General features: G+C 39.5%; 1 protein-coding gene across 3 annotated transcripts in view; it reads left to right on the top strand.

The window, feature by feature from the left end:
• Positions 1–27,682, top strand: part of LOC122798761 (zinc finger protein 300-like) — a 282,364-nt gene that overhangs the window by 242,710 nt on the left and 11,972 nt on the right. Inside the window, exon 4 of one of the 3 annotated variants that reach the window (XM_044067869.1) lies at positions 5,608–5,635. The exons of the other annotated variants lie outside the window; for them this stretch is intronic. Coding sequence (XP_043923804.1) covers positions 5,608–5,635 — 28 coding nt within the window. The remainder of the gene's footprint in view (positions 1–5,607; positions 5,636–27,682) is intronic. 3 annotated transcript variants of the gene reach the window in all.

Here is a 27,682-nt window from a genome sequence, read left to right on the forward strand (position 1 = left end):
AACCACAGCCATTCTGAGGGGTCTTCTGTAGTTTGCACCTGAACACTAACCAACCAGCCAATGCTGACAAAAACTTTGTATTCCCATTGGTTATAGGCACTGCCAAAGCTCTCCATTTAAAGAAAATATTACACTTGCATAAAAAAATAAAATAATAGTAGGTGTTTGGTTAATAGTTTGGGATAGATATCTGTTCAAGTTTCTCCATATTTTGCACACCAGACCATACATACAACGTCTCTGTCCTATTCTGGTCAGGATGTATCCAGAAGGGCTAATATTTACGATTTCTCTGGCAAAATGCAGCAGGCTCAATTTGTGGGGGGACTTCCTGCACTTCTTGGGAGTCTGGCTGGGTAGCTAACCAAAAACTCTTTTTAAAGGTGCTTTGACAAGAAAAGAACTAAAGTTGAGATTTGTAGATTCCACCTTTATACTGGGAGACTGCTGACATCCTAAGCAAGTTGGCATAAGCCCACCCATGGGCAAAGGTGCAAAGCTGTGAAAGTTGGGTCTATATTATATTCTCGAAGCGAACGCTGGTTGATCAAACTTATTTTCGCAAAACTGCAAAATATCGAAGCAGCAGAAACTCAAATTTTTTCCTCGGGAAAGAATTCGGTTGTCCGTTTCTGCTGCTTCAGTATTTTCAGTGTTATGGTGGAAAGTTACCAGTCGGATTCAGGTAAGTGTGTGATTGTGTGTATGTAAGTGTTAGTGTGATTTAGGGGAGTTAGGGTTAGGGCTCGGGTTAGGTGTGTGTGCGATTGAGTGGACATAAGGGTTAGGGCGGATTTAAGTGAGTTAGGGTTAGGGAGCAGGTGAAGTGAGTGTGCGATAGTGAAGGACCTTAGGGTTAGGGTTTGGGTTAAGGTAAGTGGGTAGTTAGTGGTGTGTGCATAGTTTAGTGTAGGGTTAGGTATCAAATTTTAGGTGTATGTATGTATGTATGTGGATTTCTGTTTGTTTGGTGTGCTTGTGTTGTGTGTATGTGTTTTGGATCAGCGATTTTTTTTTCCCTGGGAAAAAAAATCGCTGATCTGACAGTTCGAGATTGTAAGCTTTCTCTTAAATTAGGTCGATCAATCAGAGTTCGCTTTTTTAAGCGTTCGATGATATAATATAGACCCGTGAAAGTTGGGCCAGATGTTGGGCTTTCAGCAGCAGACATCCCATTGGTTATGGGCCACAGCAATAGTATTCCTACTCAATCATAATATGTGAAATTCTTTACATAGTTTTACTATTTCTTATTTTATCATAAAGACAGTCCCTCGGAGCATGAATTAGGTCTTCTGTCTTCATTTTGTAGAAGTAGTAATGTGCTATGCTACTTCCTGTGAAATGGGGCTTCGATGGGAACTTCTATCATACACATACAGATATATATATGTGTGTGTGTGTGTATGTGTGTGTGTGTATATATATATATATATATATATATATATATATATATATATATATATATATATATATATATATATATATATATATATATATATATATATATATATCTAGATATAAACTGCAAGAAAGACCCAGCCATTGAATAGAGGCTTTGTTGGCTAATGCCTTAAACTTCCTGTAGTAGAAGCCCATGGGATATATACAAATGGCTCATAAGGACATACTAGTGTTTCAGCTACAAGTCTTCTGAATGACTTTTTACTGTTTCTGCTTTTTAAGTCATTAATGACTACATTCAGGCCAAATAAAGTCAAACATGCATGTCAACAGCTAGTGTTCTCCTAGGCTGATATATATTGGATCCATTTGAATAACACCAGAAGCTAAGCCAATAGTTGGTCGATAATCTTTTGTTCGTATTGTGACAACATTCTTGAAGATGGTAAAATGCTGCTCAAGGATAGGCTCATACCTACCATGAACACACATTCTGAAAGCTCCATCATGTTCTGTTTTGATGTAGTCCATGGAGATATGTCTCAAGTCATTTATTTTCACATGTATTACACCCATGTGTACTATGACCATGTCATATGTGTGCTTGAAGTTCAAAGATTTGAGTGTCTGCATGATTGGCAAGTCCTGGCAACTGATAGGCAACTGAGCATGATTCTGTCCTTGTACAACCTGGTAGGTGGTACATCAGTGTGTCATACAGTGGAGTGACATTTGTCTAGGATGTTGGATTGTGTGGAGGTTTGACTTATGGGCTTTTGAACTGAAATGCTGTGACTCTTAAATGTACATTTCAACATGGTTGCTGCCTGTGTTGTGTGTTTGTGAGTTTGGTGAGGTTACTTGCTTCTTAAGTTACATTTAGGAGGACTTTGCGATTACTTTTAAGAGCCTCAGTATATGTAAGTCTATGTGTTTGGTCTGATCATATGCACTAGGTGTAGTGTGGTAGTGATAATCTGTTGTTATTTGTAATGTCGTTATGTCAGAGTTTTGCATCCAGTATCATTAGACAATTGCAACTTTCACACTTCGTGTCATTTTAGGTATTAGGTGGGAATTAGTAAATATGGAACCATTACTACTTTGTCCAGAAGTTAGGTATTGCATCTGGACTTGAAGTTTTTGCATTTAGAAGCTTTTCTTAATTTTTTTCTCAGTTTGTGTAGGTGATACTTCCTCTCATTTCATATCCTCTATGTTACACCTTCTTATTGTTTCTTTTAACTCTTCTGTCAATTTGGCATCTTTGTTGTGTTTAACAGAATCTTCAAATATGTTTATCCAAAATGGACCATTTTTGTTTGTTTTTGATGGCTTCTATTGTTTTTATGATATGTATCCAACTCCCTTATGTTCCAAAATACTGGAAGTATTATGCAGATGACATTGTTATCTGGAAGTCTGACAGCTCTGGAGACACCATATGAAACTGTCTTTGATGCTAGCTCAGTCATGTCATGATTGTGACCTTGGGGGATTCAGTGCTAATCTCAGAAGAAAACACAATTGCTTTGGGGCTTAAATGCATCTTAGCATGTGTCCTGACAAGTGTGGCCTCTATTGCTCTGGTTGTACCACTGAAACTGGTGCAAAATCTATAAAATATCTTGAGATTTGACTCAGTCCATCTCTCATATTCACTCACATCTCCATGTTGGAAATAAAGTTAATTAATACAAGTAATTTTATTAATAATCTCCTAAGTAAGCATGGCAGGCTGACACTTGTCAAGGACATACTGTTGACCACCCCTGAATGTTCTTCATGTATTATTGGCTCCTCTACTTCCAAAAACCTACAGAAACTAAATTGTATCTGTCTCTTTGTCACTGGAGCCAGAAGGAATCTTCATCATTGCCTTCCAATCAAGCCGATTGGCTACCAGTTCTCCTTTGATTTACTTGTCTTGTTGACATTAATTTTATAAACCTCTCTTTATGGATTGCTGTATGACAGACCACCAGCTGTGACACACTGTTCTAATTCACTTGGACCTTTCTTCTTCCACTCCTCTCATTCTTAACATACTTTTTATATTTGTTTCCAGTGACAGAGATTTCTCTCACTTATGTGCCACTGTATGGAAATCTTCTCTGTAGGAAATGTGGGGATTTTGTGTTTATTGGTCTAGCAGTTAGCGCAGAGGATGAAGATTCTGAGCTGTTAACAAGCTGCTGCCTTGTCAGGGATACAGAGTCTGATTTCTTTCACCTGCAGCTGCCTCCTGTGTGACTCCTGAGCACCTCACTTGACCATACATTGCTCCTGGGTCACCCCAGAAAAGTGGACATGTGTGCCCAATCAGCACACCCAATTAATGTTTAAAATTATGAGTATACACTTTGTTAGCTTCCTACAATTCCCTCTTTTACCAAACAATTGATATTGCACCTATAGAATGAAGATGAATGTTACTGCATTGGATTTGTAACATAATCAACTTAAATCATACTCATAGGTAAATTTATTATGGATTGTGTAATGAACTGAATAGCTTTTAAAATATTTTCTATTGACTGAAATATCACAGATCCCATTTCTATTATATTCCAGTTATGTATTGCACAAAATAAATCATTCTGTATTAATGCATAAAATAAATACAGTTGTCTCAAGTTTTAGCTGTTTTCCTAGAAGATGTTAACCAGCTAAAACTATTTACACTTAGTACAAGTTTACTGCTAATGTATTTTGTTTCATTTAGACAAGTACAAATGTTATTACCTTTAGTTATTCAGGGAGGCATCAATATCATATATGTTTAAAAGGGATGAAATCTTTGGCCAAAGATGAGATTTTGTATTTGGTTGAGTGTTTCTGGGATTCATAGTAATGATGTCTTTATCACAAACATTTTTCACAAGGTGCAAGTCATCTACAATTTAGATTTGTATTATTTCAATTAAATTTTAGTAAATATCTTTCTTGATATGGCTAGCATAGACAATAAAAAAGATAGTTATTACTGTTTCAATACTCAGACAAATGAGTATTGTATAAAACAACACTGCACAGACCTTGAAAAAACATTTGACTTACTTTCTAATATTCTTTAATAGTAGGACATTTTATAGAGATTGTTTTCTAGTCTGTTTTCAGTATATTTTTACATCTACAGTTTCCAGATTTTTTTACCTTGCTTATCTTGGCTTTTTTACCAGTTAGGTAAATGATTTTGTTTAAAAATTCAAAGTAGCCAGTTTACAGAACACAGAGGACATTATTCAGTTTGTGGATTTTAGCATGAGTTTTATCTTTAGAAGACTTCCACTATGAGTTGAAAAAAAGCAAATGCACCGTGGATCAGAATCCCTCCACCGTTGAAAAAATAGCAAAAAAAAAAAAAAAACTTTATGCAGGGGGAACCACCATACCCTAGACATATCTACACAAACTCCACATTCATACCAACCTGCAGTAAGAGTATGCTCCCCCAAAAAGGGTATCACTGCTGGCACTACTCACCAGTATTTATTTTCTGTGCAAGAACTCCTTTTATTTGCAGGTTGCACTTCAGACAACTGAAGCTAAAGAGTTCATTTTTCATCCACCAGTAATGTAATGCTTTAGAAAAGTTTAATTATATTGTATCCAATATAATATTCAGAAGTATTTGTTTTGTGGTCTCTAACCCACGGTGGTGGTGCTGTGGTAGCGTTGTCGCCTCACAGAAAGACGTTGTCCGGCTCGATTCTCAGCTAGAGCGTCTTCTGCATGGAGACATGCGTGAATGGGCGTACTTTCGTTGAAGGTCGTGCATCAGGCCTGGCAAGCCGGTACGTAAAAATCAACTGCCAATCATTAGCGGACCGGAGTTCCGCTGTGGCGACCCCTAACCGGGAAAAGCCAAAAGACACAAACAAATTTGTTTTGTGGTCTCTGTTGTATCTACTTTTGATGATATAACTTGCTTCTTTATCAGAATGTTGTATTGGCGTTGTATTCTAAGTTTAAAGTATTATATGTCGGTGCCATTAAAACATTGATTACTTTCATGAAATCTCATTGATTTTATCCAAGACAGAGTAATCTCTTACTGATTTTTTCCAAGCCATTCTGTCTCATCTCAATCTTATTTTTCTGTTATTTTTCCAGCAGCCTTTATTTTTGTGTTTTTAATATACTTAATTGTACCAGATATAATTTTTCCATAACAGTTGGATATCTTGTTTTCATTTTCAGGGTTCCTACATACAGTTATTAACACAAAGTGAGTATGGAATAAAAATCAGTTTTTAAATAACATGTTTATATTGAGTTTTTGAATATTTTTAAGGTATTATTTTATAATTTTATTCAATAAATTTCTATGTGTTATATTGAGTGTACCTTGGGATTATAAGCCAGAGCATGTTATCTATTAACATATGATTTAATTTAGTTTTATTGATGTAGTGATTTAGATACCTTTTTTCCAATTAACTTGGCAACTACTCAATAAATAGCATGCTATAGTTTTAATGCTGAATGCATTTTAAGATCTTATTTTGGGAAAGCCCAGTTTCCCTTTGTCCTATTTTTATTAGTAATTTATCATTTTTATTTATCTAAGTTTTAGCATATAAACTAAGCCATAGTTTGTTTAAAATATAATTTTTGGCAACATAGTCTTTTTATTAAGAAAGATGTATTGCCAAATGTAAATAACAATTATTTATTCACTTTCTTAAAATTTTGCATAATTTTATTTAGAGTTTACTTGTAAAATTCATTGAGTATTAGTTTCAAGAGTCATTCCTAATTATAAGTTATTTCTAAATATACAGTGTTCACTCATCATATATAATTTATATTTCTTTAAATTCCAGTCTGTTCTTTTGTTCAGGATTCTATTTAATTTTACTATCATTGTAATTAAAACCAGGTATCTTGTTAAAGTTTGTAGTTATTTTCTGAATTTGACTACTTGAAGAATTGGTATCTGTAAATGTTAAAACAATAGCATCTGCCACTTACAACTTTTTGATTGATAGATAATTTTCAAATTAAAGTTCTTCAAATAACTATTTCTTACATTTGCCGGTGTTTCTTACTAAGGCAAACAGTGTGTGTGATAGTGGACAGCACTTTTCTTGATTATCTGTTGTTCTGGAAATTAGGAGACCAATTTTAATACATGGCTTATTGTCACTATATAACATATGCAATAGATTCATAACTGTTTTAGAGAATCCATATATGCCTAATGGCACAAATAAATAACCCCAACTGATTGGGTTGAAAGGTTTTATAATATCTAAACTGAATAGTGCTAATTCTTCATCAATATTATCTGAATAGCCAATAAGAGATATATGTTTTATAATGCCCTGGGTTTGTCAAATAATAAAACCAATTTGATTATTATCTGTTCATTGTGGTAAGTATTGCTTTATTTATTAGCAAATATTGAGACAGATTTAACAAATGTATTTAGTCAATGAGATGAACAATCACCTAGATTTTTTTATTTTGTTTTAATATGGAGGTAGTTGAGTTTTTCCACTAGACAGATAGTTATATTATAAGTAACTTAACTGTTTTATGTACATTAAGTAATCATTGAATTACTTTACTGGGATTATTTTATAAATTTCAGGTATTATCCAGTCAATACAAAATACCTTGTGTTTTTTAATCTTTTTTTTCATTTGTTGTATAACTTTTTCAGTTTGTACTTCTAATACATAATTACTGTATTCATTAATGTCCTTGTTAATATGTGTTTGTATTGCAAACAACCACCTCAAAGCAAAGGAACCGGTAATTTAAAAACAACAACAAACTTTGCCTGTAGGCTAAAAAGGAAATAGGTGGTATGAAGCAAGAACTGCAAAAACACAATCTTAGCGCTTTCATTTTTTTAATCGATATGGAACTTCATCAGAAAACAAAAAGCCTAACAGACTAATTAGTTTAAATGTTACAAAAGTCCCTAATCCATTTATTCAATAACATAAGTCAGACATCCATCCATAAAGATGTTAACTACCTTTAAAGTGACATTACAACAAAATTTCACAAACTGAAACATCTTATGATAATATTTAAAGTTTAAAATAAATCATTAAATCAACTTCAGCTTAAGAATACTCTTTAGAATAATATTTCCATTGAGTCTCGGAAAATGGTCTGATCTTAAAAATATCTGCCATTTAAATTTATCTTCCATGAAGTTGTAACTAAAAACAAAAGTTTCAGTATTAATCAGTTCCAAAACACTAAAGTAAAATTTACAAAAATGCTTACATTCCAAACTATGCCTAGCCAAAGCAGTACACACATTTTTGTTTTTAACTGCCTTCATATGTTCTTTGATCCTAAAATGTAGTTCTCTGACACTTTTTCCCACATAAAATTGTGAGCATGTGTCACAGCTCACCAAATAAACAGTACAACAACTTTGACAGATCTGATGCTATCCATGTCATTATCCATCATAAATGGGTCTTAGATCTGACCTCTGATCTGAGCCAGCAATTATCAGACAGATCCAGAGCTCAGCCTCCTCCTTTCACAATATCCCATGCTACCTCTAACCCTCATCTCATTTGTCACTGAAACGCTTCTGATGTGGTCTTTAGAGCTCAAGTTGCTGGTCAGATAAATGTTTTCCTTTGGGGGTTTCTAGTTTAAATGTAGTTATCTATAGTTAATATTTGTTTAGTTTAGGGTAGTTTAAAGTATTTTAGAGTAGTTTCCTCCCCTCCCAGTCAACCATTTTGGAAAGCGCGTGTTTGTCTCAGCTACTTTTGGACTAAAAGCAACTAATTGTTTGGCCCACCTTGCCTGGCTTCAGATGGACTTGGTTTCAGAGCATACCATTTCCCTTACAGAGTTGTTGCCTTTGGAGAGTGTTAAGCTGGTCTCCCCAAAGCTGTCTACTCTGACTTCCTTGGCTAATGCTTTCATGAGGTTGAGCTCCAATTTTTTGAGCTCCAGTTTGGCGGGGCTACCTCTCAAGTGGCAAGTACCAGTATTGCAATTCAGCTGCGCATCTGGCTTCACCTTTTCAGGTTTGTGGAACCTTTCAAGGCATCTTTCACTAATGCCCCTTTGATGGCTCCACCTTGTTTGGTCCAACTGTTAAGGAAAGCTTATGTGCAGGAAGGTCAGACTCATTCCGCAGTAGAAATCAAGTTCTCTATTCCCCAGCGATCCTTCTCTAAGACCCAGAAGGAAAGTAGGAAACTTTAGTTCTGGAGGACTCCGTCTTCCTCCCAAGATGCTCCCCAGAAATCCTCTTTGTCAGCCAGGGTAGGGAATTCAGTGGTAGATGCCACGGGGCAGAGGGGGGTCAGCAAAACCAGGGCTCCCAGGAACCCTTATTAGAAAAGCCCTTTCAGCATTCCTGAAATGCTGCCCAACTGTCCTGCCCTGAGACAGTCGGGATTAGATTCTCCCTTCACCCACTAGCCTGGGCAAGTCTCACCTCTGATTAGTGGGTGCTAAAAATTATTTCCAGGGGTTACTCCATTTCCTTTTCTCAGCCCACTCCAATTCAAAAATTTATCTTGGATATTCTACCCCACCAAAGGGAGTTGGTCTATCTTGATGTTCAAGACCTTCTTCAAAAAAGAGTCATCCAAGAGATCCCGACAGGACAATGAGGGTCCAGAATTTACTCTCCCTTTGTTTTGGTGCCAAAGACGACCGGGGAATTGTGTCCTATTTTGGACCTCGGCAAGCTGAATCAACCTAAGTCCAAGTTCCAGATGGTCACTGTTCAGTCCATGCTGCCTCTTTTGCACAAGGATGATTGGATATGGTTAGTGCATGTCATTTAAAAATTGACAGATGCTCGTTGAGACACTTATGCTTTTGGTTAGGGGCCATTTATTACCAATCCAGAGCCTACCCTTCAGACTCACCACACCCCCCCCCCTCGCATTTTACCAAATATATGGCAGTAGTGGTAGCTCATCTCCAGCTGCAAGGGTTCCATGTCTTTCTGTACCTGGACGATTGACTCCTCATGGCTCCCACGAGGCACTGACTATCAATGGCCACTGATTATACCCTTAATCTTTTAATCGTTTCCAAAATCTGGGTATCACTGTGAATCTGCACAAATCCAACCTTGTTCCATGCCAAAATCTGGAGTTTATTGGAGTACAGCTGGATACAGTATCGGACACTACAGCACTGCTTCCCTAAAAAATTAAACTCATTTAAAGCCAGGTTTCTCTATTGCTTGAGCTACATCTCCCATCAGCTTACTTGATTCTCCAAGTGTTATGTTCTGTGATGGTGGCCATTCAGTTCATTTCTCTCACCAGATATCACATGCGGGTGCTCCAATGGACCCTGGCAGTCCAGTGGTACATTCTGATTCAGCCCATGTTCATGACAATAAAGTTGACTCAGATTTGCAGGAATTACCTCACTTGGTGACGTCAGTCCCAGGACCTATAGCTAGGCAGGCCATTTTGTCTTCCCCCACCCAAGGCCACAGTGACCACAGACACCTCCTTGTTGGGGTGGGGGGTCAATTTCAGGGCAGGACAGTTCAAGGTATGTGGTCCCCCATAGAGACCAAATTGCACATAAATGTCCTGGAGATGAGAGCAGTCCTTCTAGCATTGCAAGCCTTTCAGGATTGCCTCCCTCTGGGGAGTATAGCATTTTAAATGGACAACATGATGGTTGTTTGGTATGTTAACAAGCAAAGGGGAACATGTCTTATCATTGTGCAGACAGGCCATGAGAGTGTGGGAATGGGTAATATTTTTCATGTGTTTTCTTCTTGCAACTCATATACCCAGGAGTTCCAGTGTGTTAGCTGACAAACTCAGCAGGTCTAGTCTTAAGTCCTCATGAGTGATCCCTGAATCCATCAGTGGCGAGGCTAATCTTTGACCATTGGGGTCAGCCATGGTGTGATCTTTTTGCTTCTCCAATTAACCGTAAGTCAGCAATTACTTTGCCCTGCTCCCCCCATCGGGGGTGTCACCCAGGAATGCTCTTGTTTACGATTGACCTCTGGTTCTCCTCCATGCATATCCTCCTATCCTTCTAATCCCCAATGTCGTACAGAAAGCGCATCACCCAAAGTCTTCTCTCATTCTCATTGCCCCTTCTGGCCTCATCGGGCATGAGTCCCCTTCCTAAGGTTTCATCTGTGATATCCACCCTGGATACTAGATTCCATTCCAGATCTCGCTTCCCGTGTCTAGGCCCTTCACCTAACTGCATGGTTTCTCTAGTTCCATTAATCCTTTCACAGTCCAGGCTTCCTTCTCTAGTGAGAAGTATTATTTTGGCTTGTCAAAAACCATCTACAAAGAAGGTTTATTCCAGTAAATGGAAAAGGTTTTCCATTTGGGCCAAAGAAAGGAATTTCAATCCTTTTTCAGCCCTTATCAATGATATTTTGCTCTTCTTATCTTCTATTTTTCAGCATGAGGTGAGTTTTTCGACCATTAATCTCCAGTTGGCAGCCATCCGTAATTTCCATGTCAACAACAAGCCTACCTTTTCTTCCAGATCGTGTAAAGCTTTTTTGAAAGGAGTTTCTCTTCTTAGACCTCCCCCCCCCATTAAGGATCCATCCCCTCCGTGGGATTTGACTTTTGTGCTGCGGTCCCTACTGCAAAATCCTTTTGAACCAGTGAGGTCATCTGACATTAAATTTCTTTAATGAAAGATGGCCTTTTTAGTAGCCATTACTTCTGCCAAAAGGGTCTCAGAACTTAAGGCTCTGTGCATTAAGCTACCGTTCATTTTCTTTCGTAAGGATAGGGTGTCTTTTAGAACAAATCCTTCCTTTTTTCCCTAAAGTGGTCTCTGAAGCTAATCTCAATCAGTCAATTCAACTATCGGTCTTCTTCCCTAATTACTCTAATAAAGGGGAGTATATCTTGAGTTGTCTAGATATTCAAAGGCAATTGCAGTTTTATTTAAAAAGGACTGAGGAGTTTAGATGGCTTTCTGTCAGAAGAGAAAGGGACAGGCAGTTTTCAAAGTGACTATTTCCAGGTGGATTGCTGGTTGTATTTCTTACATTTATGATAGTAGGCAATTGGAATTCTCTAGACCAGTGAAGGCCTACTCTACTAGGTCTGTCACTATATCTTCGGCCTACTTGACTAGACTGTACCTGGATGAGATTTGTGTTGCAATGACTTGGTCTAACTCTCACACTTTCATTTCACACTACAAACTGGAATTTGTATCTGGGAACAGGGCTTCCTTTAGTTCTTCCCTGCTCTGGCATATCCTTCCTTGAGGCCACCCAGAGTTCTTAGAAGTTGATGACTCTGATCGATTTATGTTAAATAATGACACAGCATCAGATAAAGAGTTGTGCACTTACCATAACTTGGCATCTCTGCTATCCAGTGTCATTATTTATCACATTCCTGCCTTCCTTTCTCCTTCCTCCTTTCTTCTGGGGATTCTGGCAGGCTGAAGTGACTGCTATTTTGACATTTTTGGAGTTTCATGCAGTTTCCTCTGCATTTTCATTGATGTAGCAAACTCAATCTGAGGGTTACAGATAGCAGAGAGTTATGGGAGGGAGAGGGGCTTGAGCTCTGGGTCTGTCTGTCTGGATCTGTCTGATAGTTACTGGCTCGGATCTGAGGTCAGATCCAAGACCCATTTGTGATGAATAATGACACTGGATAGTACAGATGCCAAGTTATGGTAAGTACATAACTCTTTTTATATCTCCTTTTTTTGGTTATATATGTGTAATCAATGTGTTCAAAATAAAAATAACCTGTGTTACAAATATAACGACATTGTCTACAGTTGGTACATGAAAAAGTGCCAACGTTCAATGCCCCTAGCCTGTATTCTCTAATGAAGTTATTAAACTTCAAATTCTGAACCTTTTTGACAACAAACTGCTGGCTCTCCCCTATAATTTGACTGAAGTTCAGGATTGCCCATAATTATTTTCCAGTTACTTTAATGATGTTAATAATATTTGGACTGTCTATCATTAGGGGTACTGGGAAGGCACACTTTTTATCTGTCTCTAATTCTGTCATGTTAACATCATTATTTTTCTGACTTTTAAGTTAATGCCTTTAACCAAAATAGGTGGAAAATTAGTAGTTAGTAGTTTACTAACAACATCTTCTTTAATAGCAAGAAAGTCTTTCTCTGGATACCCAGTATTCAGAAAAAGTTCAATAAAAAATGTACTTCTTCATAAAAAAAATCATCTTTACTGACAAGCCTGCTTTATTTTATTATTTTCCCATGAAAGATGTTTCCCCTTCTTGGGATGATAGCTACTGAAGTGGCCATAATTGTTCATAAATGTATCCTTTCTAAAGATGTTACTTACAAAAGTCCATAGTTCAACATGCAATTTAACTGTAACATCCAAAATGTTGACTACAGTACCTTACTACTAATAGGGAACTTTAACCAAGATAAACTTTAATCTTCCCATCAAACCGCATAAATAACTCTTCTATGCCTCCCCAGATGAAAAATAAATTGTGTATGCACCTCCTGTAACATTTAACATACTTAAATAAGGAAATAGACTTATGAAATGTCTCCTCCCACCAACACATGACCATGTCAGTGAAAGCTGGGGCCACTTTAGCCCCCATTGCCTCCTCAGCAAGTTGTAAATATGATTATTGAAAAGGAAAACATTTTTCTAAGAACTATGTCCATTAAACTAGTCATAACATTGATGTTGATTCTATCCATGTTACATATTTTCTCCAAGTATAAATTAATAAATTCTAACCCCTCCTTTTGGTCAATACTGGTGTACAATGAATTAACACCAGTAGTCCCTAAAAGGACTTCCTCAACAATGACTTCATATTCTTTCAACATTTTTAAAAATGGCCAGGAGTCTTTAAGAAAGAACTTACTATGGTGTACATTGGGGATAAAAATACTATCCAAATTATTTATTTATTTAACATTTATTTACTGGGAAAGTCTAACTTGGAATGAGGCAATTTTCAGTGGAGACGCGGGGGGAAATCCTCAAAGCATGTGTCTATGTAATATGGGAGGAAACCAGAGCACCCAGAGGAAACTCACAGGAATGCAGGGAGAACATGCAGACTCCACACAGAAGGCACCCTAGCTGAGAATTGAACCAAAGAACCTCTTGCTGTAGGGTGACAATGCAAGCTGCTGTACCACTGCACCGTCTGATAATATAAATAAATAACAGGATATACTGACAGTCTTATGTCTAGGGGATGAAACTGTTGGCCTACATGATGGAATTTCTTTATTTTTATGGATTTTTGGAATCCCAAAAATTCTACCCAACTCTGGTCCCTCAGTGATTAAATCATTGAAAATGCTGAAGTCTGTATAACCATGGTTAAACATTTCAAATACAGCCTGATCAGTTTCATTAAAACAATCGCTGACAAAGTCGTTTGATAACAATATGATAATGCTTGTTATTAGAAAGCATTTGTGTTAGTTCTTCAACATAGGTTCATAGGTTCATACTAGGCTACCTGCCCAAAGGCATTTATAAGCCTAGCCCATAGTTATTTGGCTTTCGCCACCCCTTTAGTTTGAATAATACTATGCCTATTATTTTGCTGTGCCTCTGTCAAGCAGTGACACTGAAGTAATCCCTGGGGTATATCTGCGATCCCCCATCCATTGGTCAAGATTCCTCTTGAACAAGGCCAGCGAGGTGCTCTGCCTCACATGTACCGGGATTTTGTTCCACAGCATAGGGAGTCTCTGGGTGATGAATCTGTCCCTCCAGCATGTTCTATTAATAACCGTGTCAAGGTTTAAGTCTCCCCTTGTGGTTCTGAGGGATCTAGATTTTTGAGGTGAAGCATATTCATCAAATCAGGGTTTGACATGGCCTTATATGTCAGGCACAGGTCACCTCTGAGCAAGCGGTATGAGACTGAATAGAGCTGGAGTTCTTTCAGTCAGGCAGCATAAGACATATTTTGAGACCCTTTATCCTTTTGGTGAGGAACTTTTGGGGCCTTTCCAGCTGCTGCAGGTGTCTGGTCAGATACATTCCGAATGGGGCATTGTACTCAATCATAGGTCTAATGAGTGATGAGTACAGGGGGGCGATGACCTCCCTTGATCTAGATGTGAATCCCTTCATGATCAGGTGGGCAATGTAGAAGGTTTTCCTAACTACTTTAGCAACATGAGTGTCAAACGAAGGCTACTGTCAACCTGGGTCCCCATATCCCTGATGACTTCTTCTGTGCTCAGTGGATTGCCACCTATATGGTACCTAGGGGTAACCTTGTTTTTCCCGAAGGGTATGACTATGCATTTCTTGGCATTTAACTTTAGGCCATGGCTCTGGCACCAGTTATCCGTTTCTGTGAGGCCCTTCTGAAGGATATCTGTGTCAGATGTGTTTTCGACTATGGCCCAGTTTGCAGTCATCTGCAAACTTTGTCAGCCATAACCCTCCTGTGTTTGCTTGTACTTCAGAAAAGTAGATGCCGAACAAGAGTGGACCCAGGACTGAGCCCTGTGGGACACCACTTGTGACAGGCTTTGAGTCTGACATGGCTCCAGCAACTCTGACCCTGTGGGTTCTGTCACTTAGCCAGTTTGCAACCCATCTTGTGATGTATGGGTTTACATTCAAGCTGATGAGTTTTTGATGATACCTGAGTGGGGTATTGTGTCAAGGCCTTTGCCAGGTCAAGGTAGGCTGTATGGACTGCCTTTCCTCATCAATGGCCTTGGTGACTGTCTCGAAAAAGTCAACCAAGTTTAAAAGGCATGATCTGCCTTTGACAAAGCCAAACTGGGTTGGATCCAAAGTCTGCAAGTTCCCTATGTCTTTATTTATGAGTTCCATCATGATCCTCTCCATGGCTTTGCAGATAAGGCTTGTCAAGCTAATGGGACGGTAATTTCCAGGGTCGGTGGAGGCACTGCCCTTGTGAAGTGGGACCACAGTCGCCGTGCGCCACTCCTTGGGTACGTATCCTGAGGTGAGGCTAAGATTAAACAGCTGTCCTAACTGCGGGTTTAATTCCTCATTGAGTTCATGGAGCACACAGCCGGGGACACCATCCGGTCCCATGGATGCTGTGTTTTTTGCTTTGGAGAGAACAGTTCTCACCTGGGCGTTGGAGATGTTTGGGGGGGCTACAATCCTCTGGTATAGATATCTCTCCTTTGGGGAGGGGGAGTTTGCACTGAACCTGTCAGCCAGTATGTTGGCAATGTGTGTAGGTTCAGTAATCTTCACATCATTTTGAACTAATTCTGAGCATATCTGGGAGTTTCCTCCTAGGTTTCTAACATAGCTGAAGAAGGCCTTATGATTGTCTTTTGAATCCTTGGCGATTTTTCTCTCAAAATTTGCCTTGGATGATTTTATGAGAGCTCTTAGTTTTTTACTTATAATGATCAAGAGTGTCTTACCTTTCAAGGATTTTGCTCTATCTTGTAGTAGCTTCCTCCTTTTGTTGTAGAGCTTGTTTATGGCTGGGGTCCACCAGACTGGACGCTTGCCTTTGGTACAAAGAGTCTTAGTTTTGTTTGGGATTGCTTTCACCCATACTTGCTTTGCTCAATTATCACCAGCCCACAGCCATTGTCAGCCTTCATAAAATGTAAATCCTTATACTGACAAAGCTGAAGTAAGGCATTTTATTCAGACCAACTTAAATTTCAAGCCCTATATTTATATTTACCTTTAACTAAATTATTAAATTCCTTTTCGCAATATTTGGTGAAAACACTTAATGTATTCAAGAGTGGAGGCTAGGTTTCTTAAGATGCGTACTATTAATATTGACAGTGACATCATTTAAAATGTAAATGAACACTCGTAAAATGAGTAAACAAAAGTGGCACGAGGGTAAAAAACACTTTAATAAACATAATGTTAGTACTTTCACAGTATTACTTCAACTGCTTCTTCAGACGTATTTTAGTAAAATATATACCAATTTAAATACTAGCGGCAGTAACTGATTATCCATTCACATTGTCTTCCACCATATTTGCTGAATTAAAACAATCAATAATATAAAATCACTTGATGGCACAAACCTTTTTAAAAGACCTAGTGTGATGGTTTCAACTAACCATCCGTTAGTAGAAGCATATAGCTGACTATGTGAAAAAGAGTTGTATGCAATGTTAGGGGTTGGCGCTAAGCAGAAAAGAAATAGAACTTACAGTAAAGCTGAAGTATAGTGTTAAGACAATTACAAGATGATAAAGACAATTGTGATTCAACCTGCGGATAAAGGTGGACCTATTGTGGTCATGAATAGTGACTTTTACTCATCAGCTATGAAGTGTATGTTAATGGACTATAGAGTGTATACCGTTATTAATCAAAAGGATGTACAAAATATGGTTGTGAGATTAAGGAATACACTGTTAGATTGTTTAGAGTAATTGAATTAGAGTTATACAATTAGTTTTTATAGTGGATGCCCCATTATACCTGTCATAAAAGGGATACCCAAAATACATAAAAATCCTTTATGCCCTCTCTTTAGGCCAATTGTATCAGGACACAATTGGTGTACTGAACCTATTTCCGTGTTTGTGGAAAAGCATCTAAGACCTGTTTTAGAGAATAACCAATATATACTGAGAGATACAAAACATTTCTTGTGTGATTTATATGTTTTCACCCATGATAATGCAGAACGCAGTACAGGGTATTACTAGTTACAGTGGATGTTCAGTCACTGTATATATTTGCAAACAGATGGCGTAGCTATGGGCACATCATGTGCAAATAGCTACGTCAACATGGTCATGGCAGTATGGGAAGAGGGAAACATTCTGAATTCAGTTATAGCAAGTCAAGGTTTGTTGATGACTTGTTTTTAATATGGGCTGGTAAAGAAGATGAATTATTAGTATTTCATGAGTGGTTAAATAATACAACAGCATTTTTAAGTTTAGCATGGAATTTTCCCTACAGCAGGTGGATTTTTTGAATATTAAGGTGTACAGAGCAGCTGACAGAAGGCTCACTACTAAAATACTCCATAAAGACTGTTATCAAAGTACCTTATTACATAGGAGCAGTATGCACCCTTACCATATTTTTAATAATATAGTGAAGGCACAAGGATTGAGGGCCTTGAGACTGAATACAGATAAAGGCAAGTTTTTGCTTGAGTTGGATAATCTCAAGCATAAGTTCGTGCTTAGGGGATATAATGAGAAACATATAAGGAATGTTTTAGATAAAATTCCACAGCTTAAATTTACTTGTGGAAAACCACAGTGTAAATTTGATCTGGGACCCTCCTCCCAGTCTAGTGTCATTACCTCATTCTACACAGTACAGGGAGAACATTTGAGAAGGCCAATCAGCTTAGTTTCTGCTACTCCTTTCTCTCTTTCCACTACAAAAAATAATTTTTCTAAGCTTGTTTCCTGCCTTTCCTGTGGGTAGTCTAGCCTGGATATAGATTTGCTGTGTCCAGGACTACTTGTAGGCTTCTAGGCCCCCAAGCCTTTCTGTGTTGGAGGGAAGCCTTCTAGCTTAATTTTATTTCTTAGAACTAGCCAGTTTTTTGTTTCGGCACTTGTTCAGAACTTATTGTAAGCACTAAATAAGCTACAAATTACTGCAGCACTCAACTTTCCTCACTGTGTAGAGGAAAACAGTTTCTAGTACTTAACAAATAAGCACATATCCAGGCATGTCTAAGGGTCAGTTCCCGGTGTTTTCTCGTCTACCTGATGAATCTGGGCATCTTGGGGCAATGCAGTAATTGCCTCATGTACACAGACAAACCTCTCCTCCAACCACCAAACACTACAACCTGTGAGAGATGCACTTATATAGCCAAACTGGAAGCAAAGCTCTCTTCACCGAAGACTGGACTAGACAGTCAAGAGGAGAAGGTAAACACTTGCACCACACCACACTCAGCACATAGTCCCTCAAAACCTACACCACCAAAACACACACACAGAAACACAAAATACACACCTACATTCGCGGAGGCTCTCATTAAAATCCTGCGCAAGCAACAGGGACCTCCAAAGCAGAAACACAAGCAACCTCCACCCCCCCTACACAACTCAAATGAAACATAGCCCACAAACTCACTCAACCACAGCCCATAAGGCATAACAACGTACCCAACACTCTAGTCATAGGTGACTATAGTCAGGCACACTGATGTTCCACTCACCAGGCTAAACAAGGATGTCAGCTGCCTGTCGGGTGCCAGGATCTGCCACATGCACTCGGGTCACTCCACAACAAGTACAAATATAACTCTGTCATTGTCTGTGTTGGTGTGAATGACCTGAGATGTACCTCCTTGGACTACATGAAAAGGGACATGGAGGAGCTGTCCGATCTTGTAGCCCAGGCAGGTATGACCCTAGCCCTGAGTAGCATCCTGCCATCACCCAGAATGATACCACAGTAGAAGGACAAATTGATTGACTTCAGCAATAGGCTAAGCTTCTGGTGTCATTCTAAGGGGATCCAGTATCTGTCTACCTGGGATGACATGATCGCCAAGCCACGATGCTTTGCCAGAGATGGCCTGCACCTGTCGTCCCTGGGATTCCGGATACTGGCTAAGGCCCTAGCCACCCCTATAGTGCCTTTTTTAGGCAAGGTTCAAATGACAAATTCACCACCCTAACAGGTACAGGCAAGAAGAATCTGACGGTATTGCTACTCAATGCTAGAAGTCCAAACCTCAAAATGCACTCTCTCGAGGCACTCCTTAAAATGGAGAACATCGACATCTGTGCAGTGACAGAGACCTAGTTCAAGGCTCCAGAGAGTACCCCTGCATTACCAGGCTATAATTCATACCACACCTTTCGGCAACCTAACCTGGACCGAAACACTAAAGCTGGAGGCGTGTCCATATTCATTAAGGATATCCACACCTCCAGGCTAGTTGCTCAGTATAATGCATCCGAAATGATCCAAGTGCAACTAACTCTGGACAAGACCGCAATCCAAATTGTAGCTTGCTACAGATCCCCCACCATACTCCAGGATTCCCACTCCTTATTTCTTAATACACTGGAAAATATTAGGGAACAACCTAACACTCTAATAATGGGCAGTTTCAACTACCCTACCATTAACTGGGAAAACTACTCATGTACCAACTCATGTGCTCAATGTTTTCTGGAATTCATAAATTCCAATGCCATGGATCAGCTTATCCACACCCTCAACAGGGGCAGCAATATCCTAGACCTTGTTATTACCAACATGGGCAACCGGTGCTCCACACCAGAGGTCAATTCCTCGTTGGTCAGATCCGACCTTAAGCTAATCACCCTAGACATCCACATGCCTCCCCCACCCCCCATTAGGGAAACCACAGTAAAAAATTTCTCCAAAGCCAACTTCACGCTTCTTAAGACAGAATTGGCAAACTTCGCGGCACCCATGCTGACGGACGATAGAGGTATGACTGCTGAATCCTACACAAATGCACTTTATAAGCACTTATACGAGTGCATGGATTGTGCAATCCCTAACAGAACCAAGATGCTATCCTCCAAAAAAAGGAAGCCAGTCTGGTGGTCCCCTGCCATAAACAAACTCTACAACAGAAGAAAGAAACTGTTGCAAAAAAGAGTAAAATCCCATGATTGGAGAAACTCCCTGGTCAGCCTCAGTAAGAAGCTGAGATCCCTCATAAAATCATCCAAAGCTAGTTATGAAAACAAAATCGCCACTGACTCTAAAGACAACCACAAAACATTTTATAGCTATGTCAAGAATCTCAATGGCAACACTCAGATCTGCTCTGAGTTACAGCACAGTGGCACTAAATATACAGAACCAACTGATATTGCCAACATCCTGTGCAGATAGGTTCAGTGCTAACTTTACCCTCTGTCTTCCCCTAAAGGGCCCATCTCTATACCAAAAGAATGCAAAGTTCCTGTAATCACGACTGCACAGGTAAAAAACACACTATCCAAAGCCAAGAACACAGCATCCATGGGACCTGACGATATCCCAGGCTGTGTTCTACATGAACTACAGAATGAACTGGTACCCCACCTAAGTACCATGTTCAATCATAGCCTCACCTCAGGCTATGTGCCCACTGAATGGTGCACAGCAACAGTTATCCCACTCCACAAAGGCGGAGCCACCACAGACCCCGGAAACTACCGCCCCATTAGCCTAATGAGCCTGGTCTGCAAGGCTATGGAACGTATCATCATGGGACTTATAAACAATGACATTGGTAATCTCCAAACTCAGGACTCCACCCAGTTTGGGTTTGTAAAAGGCAGATCATGTCTCCTAAACCTGATAGACTTCTTTAAAGCAGTCACCAAAGCAGTAGATGAGGGTAAGGTGGTTCACACAGCCTATCTAGATCTCGCCAAGGCTTTCGACACCATCCCCCACTCTGGAATTATAGATAAACTCACTAAACTAGGTATAAATCCCTATGTCACAAGATAGGTTGCCATCTGGCTCACTGACAGAACCCACACTGTGAAAGTAGCAGACTCCAAATCCAACTTCAGACCAGTGACAAGTGGAGTACCACAGGGTTCTGTCCTGGGTCCTCTCCTGTTTGGTATCTACTTCTCTGAAGTACAGGCCAACACAGAAGGTGTTTGGCTAACGAAGTTCGCAGATGGCTGCAAACTAGGAGCCATAATCAAAACTCCAAAAGATGTGGACATCCTACAAAAGGGCCTCGCAGAGACAGATGCCTGGTGTCAAAGCCATGGCCTCAAGCTCAATGCCAAAAAGTGCATTGTCATCCCTTTTGGTAAAAACTCAGTACCCATGAACTACCACATAGGTGGTAGTCTACTTAACACTGAAAGTGTGATAAGAGACCTTGGGACACAGGTGAACCGTAGTCTCTCCTTTGATAATCACATCGCCACAGTAGTCAGGAAATCCTTCTATGTGGCACACCTCATCACAAAAGGTTTCTCATCCAGGAAAAAAGAGGTCATTGTTCCCCTCTACTCGTCACTCATTAGACCCATTATAGAGTACAGCGCCCCTTTTGGTATGTACCTCACAAGACATCTACAACAACTGAAAAGGCCACAGAAATACCTCACAAAGAGGATTACCTGCCTCAAAGAGATGCCCTATGCAGGCGGTCTCAAAAAACTGCAGCTTTTCTCCGTTGCATATTGCCTACTCAGAGGCAATCTCTGCCTAACACACAAAGCTATGTCAAACCCAGAGCTTTTAGACATGCTCCACTTAAAGAAATCCCAGTCCCTATGAGCTACACGCTCTAGGGACCTAAACCTCGTCACCACAATAAACAGAACATGCTGGAGGGATAGATTCCTGTCGCAGAGACTTCCCATACTCTGGAACAAACTACCTTAGCTATGTATAGCAAACAAAGCTCCTCATTAGCACTCTTCAAGAAAAATCTTGATGATTGGCTGGGAAATTCACCCCGGGGATCACTTCTGTGGCTCTGCTCGACAGGGGCACAGGAAAATAATTTTCTTGGGTGGCGAAAGCCAGGGTACATTTTTGGCTAGGCTTATATAGGTGCTAGGGCCAATAGCCTAGTACCTGCCTATGAACCTAAGAACCATATTTCTCTGATTTAATAATGTTACTAGCTACTAATATGGAAAGAAGAAGCTTGAATGAAACAGAAGTTCATATGCCTGTAGCTGTAACTTATTCTAGTGATGTAGGTCTAGTCACCAGTATAATGAAGAAACATTGGCATATTTTGACTTGTGACCACAAAATAGCACGTATAATAGGTGAGAGACCAAGTTTTTTATTTAAAAACAAGAAAGCCCTTAAAATGATTCTATGCTTTCGACATGATGGGGAGAGCAATCTCAGGACAACTAATGAGATAGGGACATTTCCCTGTTTAAAGTGTAATTTTTGTGAATACTTGGCACAAGAAGGTTTTTGCATCCAGATGCAGGTAGATAATTCATATTTAGGGTTAAAGCAGATTGTAACACTGTTAATATAGTGCATTTAGCATATTCCATAAAATGCGCATCTTATTATGTAGGGAAAACAAACTGCAAATTTAAAGATAGGATTAGGGAGCAGTTATATAGCGGTTATATAACATTAGGAATAGAACACACGCTAATGCATTAGCCAAGCATGTTATGCAGACTGATGACACCCATAGGTTTAAGTTTCTTGTAACAGAAGTGGTTAAGCTGAATAGAAGAGGGGGAGATTTGGAAAATTTCATAGTGTTATCTGAAACTTGATGGATAGTCCGGCGAGGGCAGACACAGGGAAAGGTCTTAATGATAAAATCCCACTGAAACCTATATTAAAAGCTAAGAATATATGTAGATAAAGTGTGGACTTCTGCTAAAGTTATATGAAATATTTTCATTTTTGCTTTTATTAAAGGCTATGTGTAAAATGTATATAGTAGAGTGTACTTTTATTTGTATTTTTCATTTTTATTGTAATTACATCTAAAAACTGGGTTTGAAGTGATTTTATATTACTGATTTGTTTTAATTGACCAAATATAGTGCAAGAGAATGTGATTGGATAATCAGTTACTGCCGCTAGTATTTAAATAGGTATATATTTTACTAAATACGTCTGAAAAAGCAGTTGAAGTAATACTGTGAAAGTGCTAACATTCCATTTATTGAAGTGTTTTACCCTCGTGCCACTTTGGTTTACTCATTTTATGAGTGTTCTTTTACTATTTATTTCATCTTGTGAACCATTAATCCATTTTGTTGGTATTTTTGTTTGTGTCTCTGTGTTTGGATCATTTTAAATGTAATTTTAAGCTTGTGTACATAATGTCTAAAGTCAGTAATTAAATTCATGTAAGATACTTTACAGGATGGTATGAAAGTAAACCCCTTTGAAAGAACATTATGTTCATGGATGGAAAAATATGGCTTGATGTGTTAAAAACTGGAAAAGCTGTAATTAATTTCCTCTTCTTCTCCCTCTGCCATGCTTCTTTCCTCAGTTCCCCTTCACATTGTTCTCTACTGGGGATGTAGATGGACCCCTCCCCAGCCAAAAAAATGGAGAAGGCTGAGGTACAGGAAACAATGGTTGATTCATTAGTAATATTACCAGTGATTGAGGTGGTAAGATTCTCATTATTGGAACCGATGGTGACACTAGTAGTTTTGTTCAAACCATCATATAATCTAAAGTCATCCCAGTTGGTTATTAGCATTATTGACTGTCACTATACCAGTCCCTGTGGCACCAGTAATAGTATCAATGTTCTTAGTTTTAATAACATATGCTTTATGATTAGTGTATGCTACAAAATCCTGATCCAGTTTTTTTCTTTTTACATTTAATCAAAGTGGCTGTATGCCGGTAAACCTTAATAGAAATGTTGTCATACAATTTTATTTATTTATTTATTTATTTATTTATTATTTATTTATTTATTCATATTTGTTGACCGGGAGTATCCGACTGGACGTGGGTCCATTTTCAGCGGAGGCCTGGGGAGAAAAGCTCCACAGTTAAAGTAAACAGACAGTAGTTACATTGGATTACATAGCGATTAAGAATTTACATAGCAATTACTTACAACATATTTACAGATGAAGAACATAGTACATCAGTAGACAACTAGAATCTTTATCTGTGAAGTACATAACAGACATTAACAAATGTTACAAGAAGAAGTTCCTGCTGTATAATAAATACTGACTTATGAGCATCTGAGCTTGCTATAATCAAAGTAGTTAGTGGAGTGGAAAGAAAGGTAGTAGTTGGATGGGGTGGATGATATTAGAGTGGGAGTTGCAAGGGCATAGCCAGCATGTTTTTAGGTGCACTTTTAGTAAAGTTTTGAAGTGGGTGCATGATGGTACGGAGGTAATTGTGGGTGGGAGGGAGTTCCATAATTTGGCTATGGTGCAAGAGAATAGTGCTTCATCAGCAGAGTTATTGGCTTTAGTGATCTGCAAGTGATTTTTGTTGCTGGATCTTAGTGGTCTGGTGGTGCGATAAAGTTGGAGTAGATTCTGCAGGGATGGGACATTTAGTGGATGATTTACTAGTTTGTGGGCGAGTGACAGTTGATACCATTGAAGGAGGTGAGGGAGTTCAAGCCAGCCCAGTTCAGCAAGTGAGAGACAGTGGTGACTATGGTAGGATGCACCTGTAGCGAATTTGGCGATTTTGTTGTAGCAGGTCTCTAGTTTGTTTAGATCGCATTGCCTTAGGTTGGTATATATTGGACAGGCATAAAGTAGGGTGGAGATAAGGTGGGAATTTGCTATTGAAATCTTTGCTGCTTTGGTGAGAAGTTGCTTATTTCTGTATAGTGCTCCTAGTTTTTTGTGGACTTTTTTTATGGTCAAGGATATGTGAATGTCAAATTTTAGTTTATTGTCTATTTCCACTCCTAGCAATTTGGTGTGTTCAGTTGGGTATATAGTGGTGTTGTCTTTTGCTGTGATGTTAAAGTGAGAGTTGTTTAGAGTATGTTTGGTGGGTTGGAAGATGAGTAGTTTAGTTTTGTTTGGATTGAGTATTAATTGGGCATCGGATAACCAAGTTTCAACAGAGGAAAAGCCTTCCTGTGTGACTTTTTGCAGTTTGGGTAGGGACTGGGCTGAGTAGATGATGGTTGAGTCATCTGCGTATTGTATGAGTGTGCCATGTTTGGTGGCAGAGGCTAGATTATTGGTGAAAACAGAGAAGAGTAGGGGTCCAAAGATGGATCCTTGGGGAACCCCTATGGAGACAGGTAGTTGGGGAGATATGTCATTCTGCCATACAACGGAGTGTTGGTGGTCAGACAGATAACTCTGAAACCAGTTGGTGAGTAATTGTGAGAAGACTAGGTTATTGAGGACAGAGATAAGTTGTTTGTGTGGGACCGTGTCAAATGCTTTAGATAGGTCTAGGAAAGTAGCAGAGGAGAGATAGCCATTGTTTTTATGCTGAAGGATAGTGTTAGCAAAGGAGAGTAAGGCAGTGGTGGAGCTATGGTTTGGTCGTCAACCATGCTGAGTATTGGAAAGTAGGTTGTTAGTAAGGAAGTAGTCTGAGACCTGAGAGTGTATGCATCTCTCTAGTATTTTGGAGAGTGGAGAGAGAATAGCTATGGGACGGTAATTGGTTAGTTCTGTGGAGGGGAATTATATGTGATACTTTCCACAGTGTGGGAACGTAACTTTCTGACAGAGATCGGTTAATCAAGATGGATACTGGGTAGGCCAGAGTATCAGCTGCGATTTGTAGGTATTCACTTGGGAGGTTGTCTGCTGCTAATCTGGTGGGCTTAAATTTAGTTAAGAGTTTTTTATGTTGGAGGTAGGTACAGGAGAAAAAGAGAAGGCAGTGGGGAGATTACTAGTTGAAGGTGTGGGTTGGAGGGGAGGGGAGTTGTACTGTTTAGCTAGTGATAGTATGGTTTGTATGAAGTGTGTGTTGAATGAGGTAGCAATATTTTCTGAGGAGTGAGGGATGTTAGGAGGAGGGGTACTGACTTTACCTGGGTGGAGGATGGAGTTTATGGAGGACCAGAATTGTTTGGGGCTGTGTTGAGAGGAGTCTAGGGAAGACTGGTAGTATTGGAATTTGTCCAGTTTTATTAGCTTTTTGACTCTATTGCGTAGTTCTAGGAATTTCTGTCTAGTTGAGGGGGTTTTGGTTTTGCGCCAGTGCTCCCAGGCTTTATCCCTGTTTTTCATTTCTGACTTAGTGGTTTTCTGTAGGCATGGGGAGGGTTGTGCTTTGATTCTGGAAAGTCTTATGGGGGCATGGTCATTAAGGATGCCCTGGAAGGTAGTATTAAAAAATTCAACTGCATCATCAAGACTGAGGTACTTCAGAGGATGCCAGTTACATTCTTTGAGGGATGAGATGAATGTGAGTTGGTTAAAGTTTTGTTTTTTACGTATTTGACGGTAGATGACAGGTTTAGTTTGGTATAGGTATTTTTTGAGTAGGAATGTTGGGGAGTGATCACTGAGGCTATCTGATAAGCAGCCTGTTATATATGACTGGGGGTTCTTACTGACTAGTATCCAGTCCAGGGTAGTATGCTTGCTAGAGTTTTTATTTATCCTGGTTGGCGACTGGACTCGTTGGGTGAAGCCATGAAGATTTACATGATGGGTTGGATGGTTGCCAGAACAGGATTGCCAGTCAATATTGAAATCACCTAAAATGATAGTTTCTTGGGGGAGATGGTGGGTGGACCAGCTGAGGAGGTTTTCTAGTGGAGGGATGTTTTGGCCAGGTGGGAAGTAGCATCCAATTATGTTGATGGTTTTGTTTTGGTTTATTTTGAGGTTGGTATATATTATTTCTTCATTGCCTACTTGTGGAGCTGATGATTTTAAGATCTGGATGTTTAGATGCTGTTTAAATATTATAGCTACACCTCCTCCTTTCCTGTTTAGCCAGTCTACTCTTAGTATGCCATGACCTGTAGGGAGTATTTGCTCACTGGTAATGTGAGGTTTTAGCCAGGTTTCTGTCAGGATGACTATATCTGGGGAGTACAAGTCTATGGTGGCATGGAGTTCATGGACTTTGTTGGATATACTTCTAATATTTAGGCTTAGTAGAAGGACGTCACTTGGCTTTCTATTGGAGAAGTTGTGGTTTCTAGTCTGATTATGAGGATTGGGGTGGGAGATGGTAGGGCCAGGGTTGGGGTGGATATCTCCACTTAGGGCTAGTTTAGATATGCATGAGGTTATTCATTTTCTCCGTTTTTGAATGTGTTTGATTATAAGGGAAACTTTATGATTGTGCTCTGTGGGTAATAGGTATGGTGGGAGGGTTACTATGTTAAGTTGTAGGGATGCTTTATGTTTGAGTAATATAGTTGGTAGAATATGTGGGGGGTGCATAGGAATGTTTCTTGAGTTGGTGGGAGGGGAGCTGAGTGAGGGTGAGACATGAGTGGTGGTGTGAGTAGTAGTACAGTGGTAGTGACTGAGTGGGGGAATGATGGAGCTTTGGTAGGATGTAAGATATGCAAGGAGAGTGCATGCAGTGAGCACAGGAAAGGTATGCCTGTACATGTTAGTTGAGGAGGTGTGATAGTAGTGGGAAGATGGAGGAGGTAGTGTTGGGTTAGCGCTGTGGTTGGCTATTGGAAAGATGGGAGGGGTTTGTGACTGTAATAAAGGTGGGACCACTGGGGACAGGAGGGAATAGGGGGCAGGGTGGGGAGCATAGTGGGTAGAGACCCTGTTAGTTGCTCTTATGAGGGGGCTGGAAACAATCAGGTAACAGAGTTAACTGATAAATGAACTGGTGAACCTGGGAATATTGAGGCAATGTTACAATTGCCTCATGTACACAGACAATCCTCTCCTTCTCCCACAAAACACAAATACATGCAAGAGATGCAACTAT

This window comes from Protopterus annectens, chromosome 3.part1 (genome assembly GCF_019279795.1).
Source record: "Protopterus annectens isolate FY-2018-M chromosome 3.part1, PAN1.0, whole genome shotgun sequence".
NCBI classification, from domain to species: Eukaryota; Metazoa; Chordata; order Ceratodontiformes; family Protopteridae; genus Protopterus; species Protopterus annectens.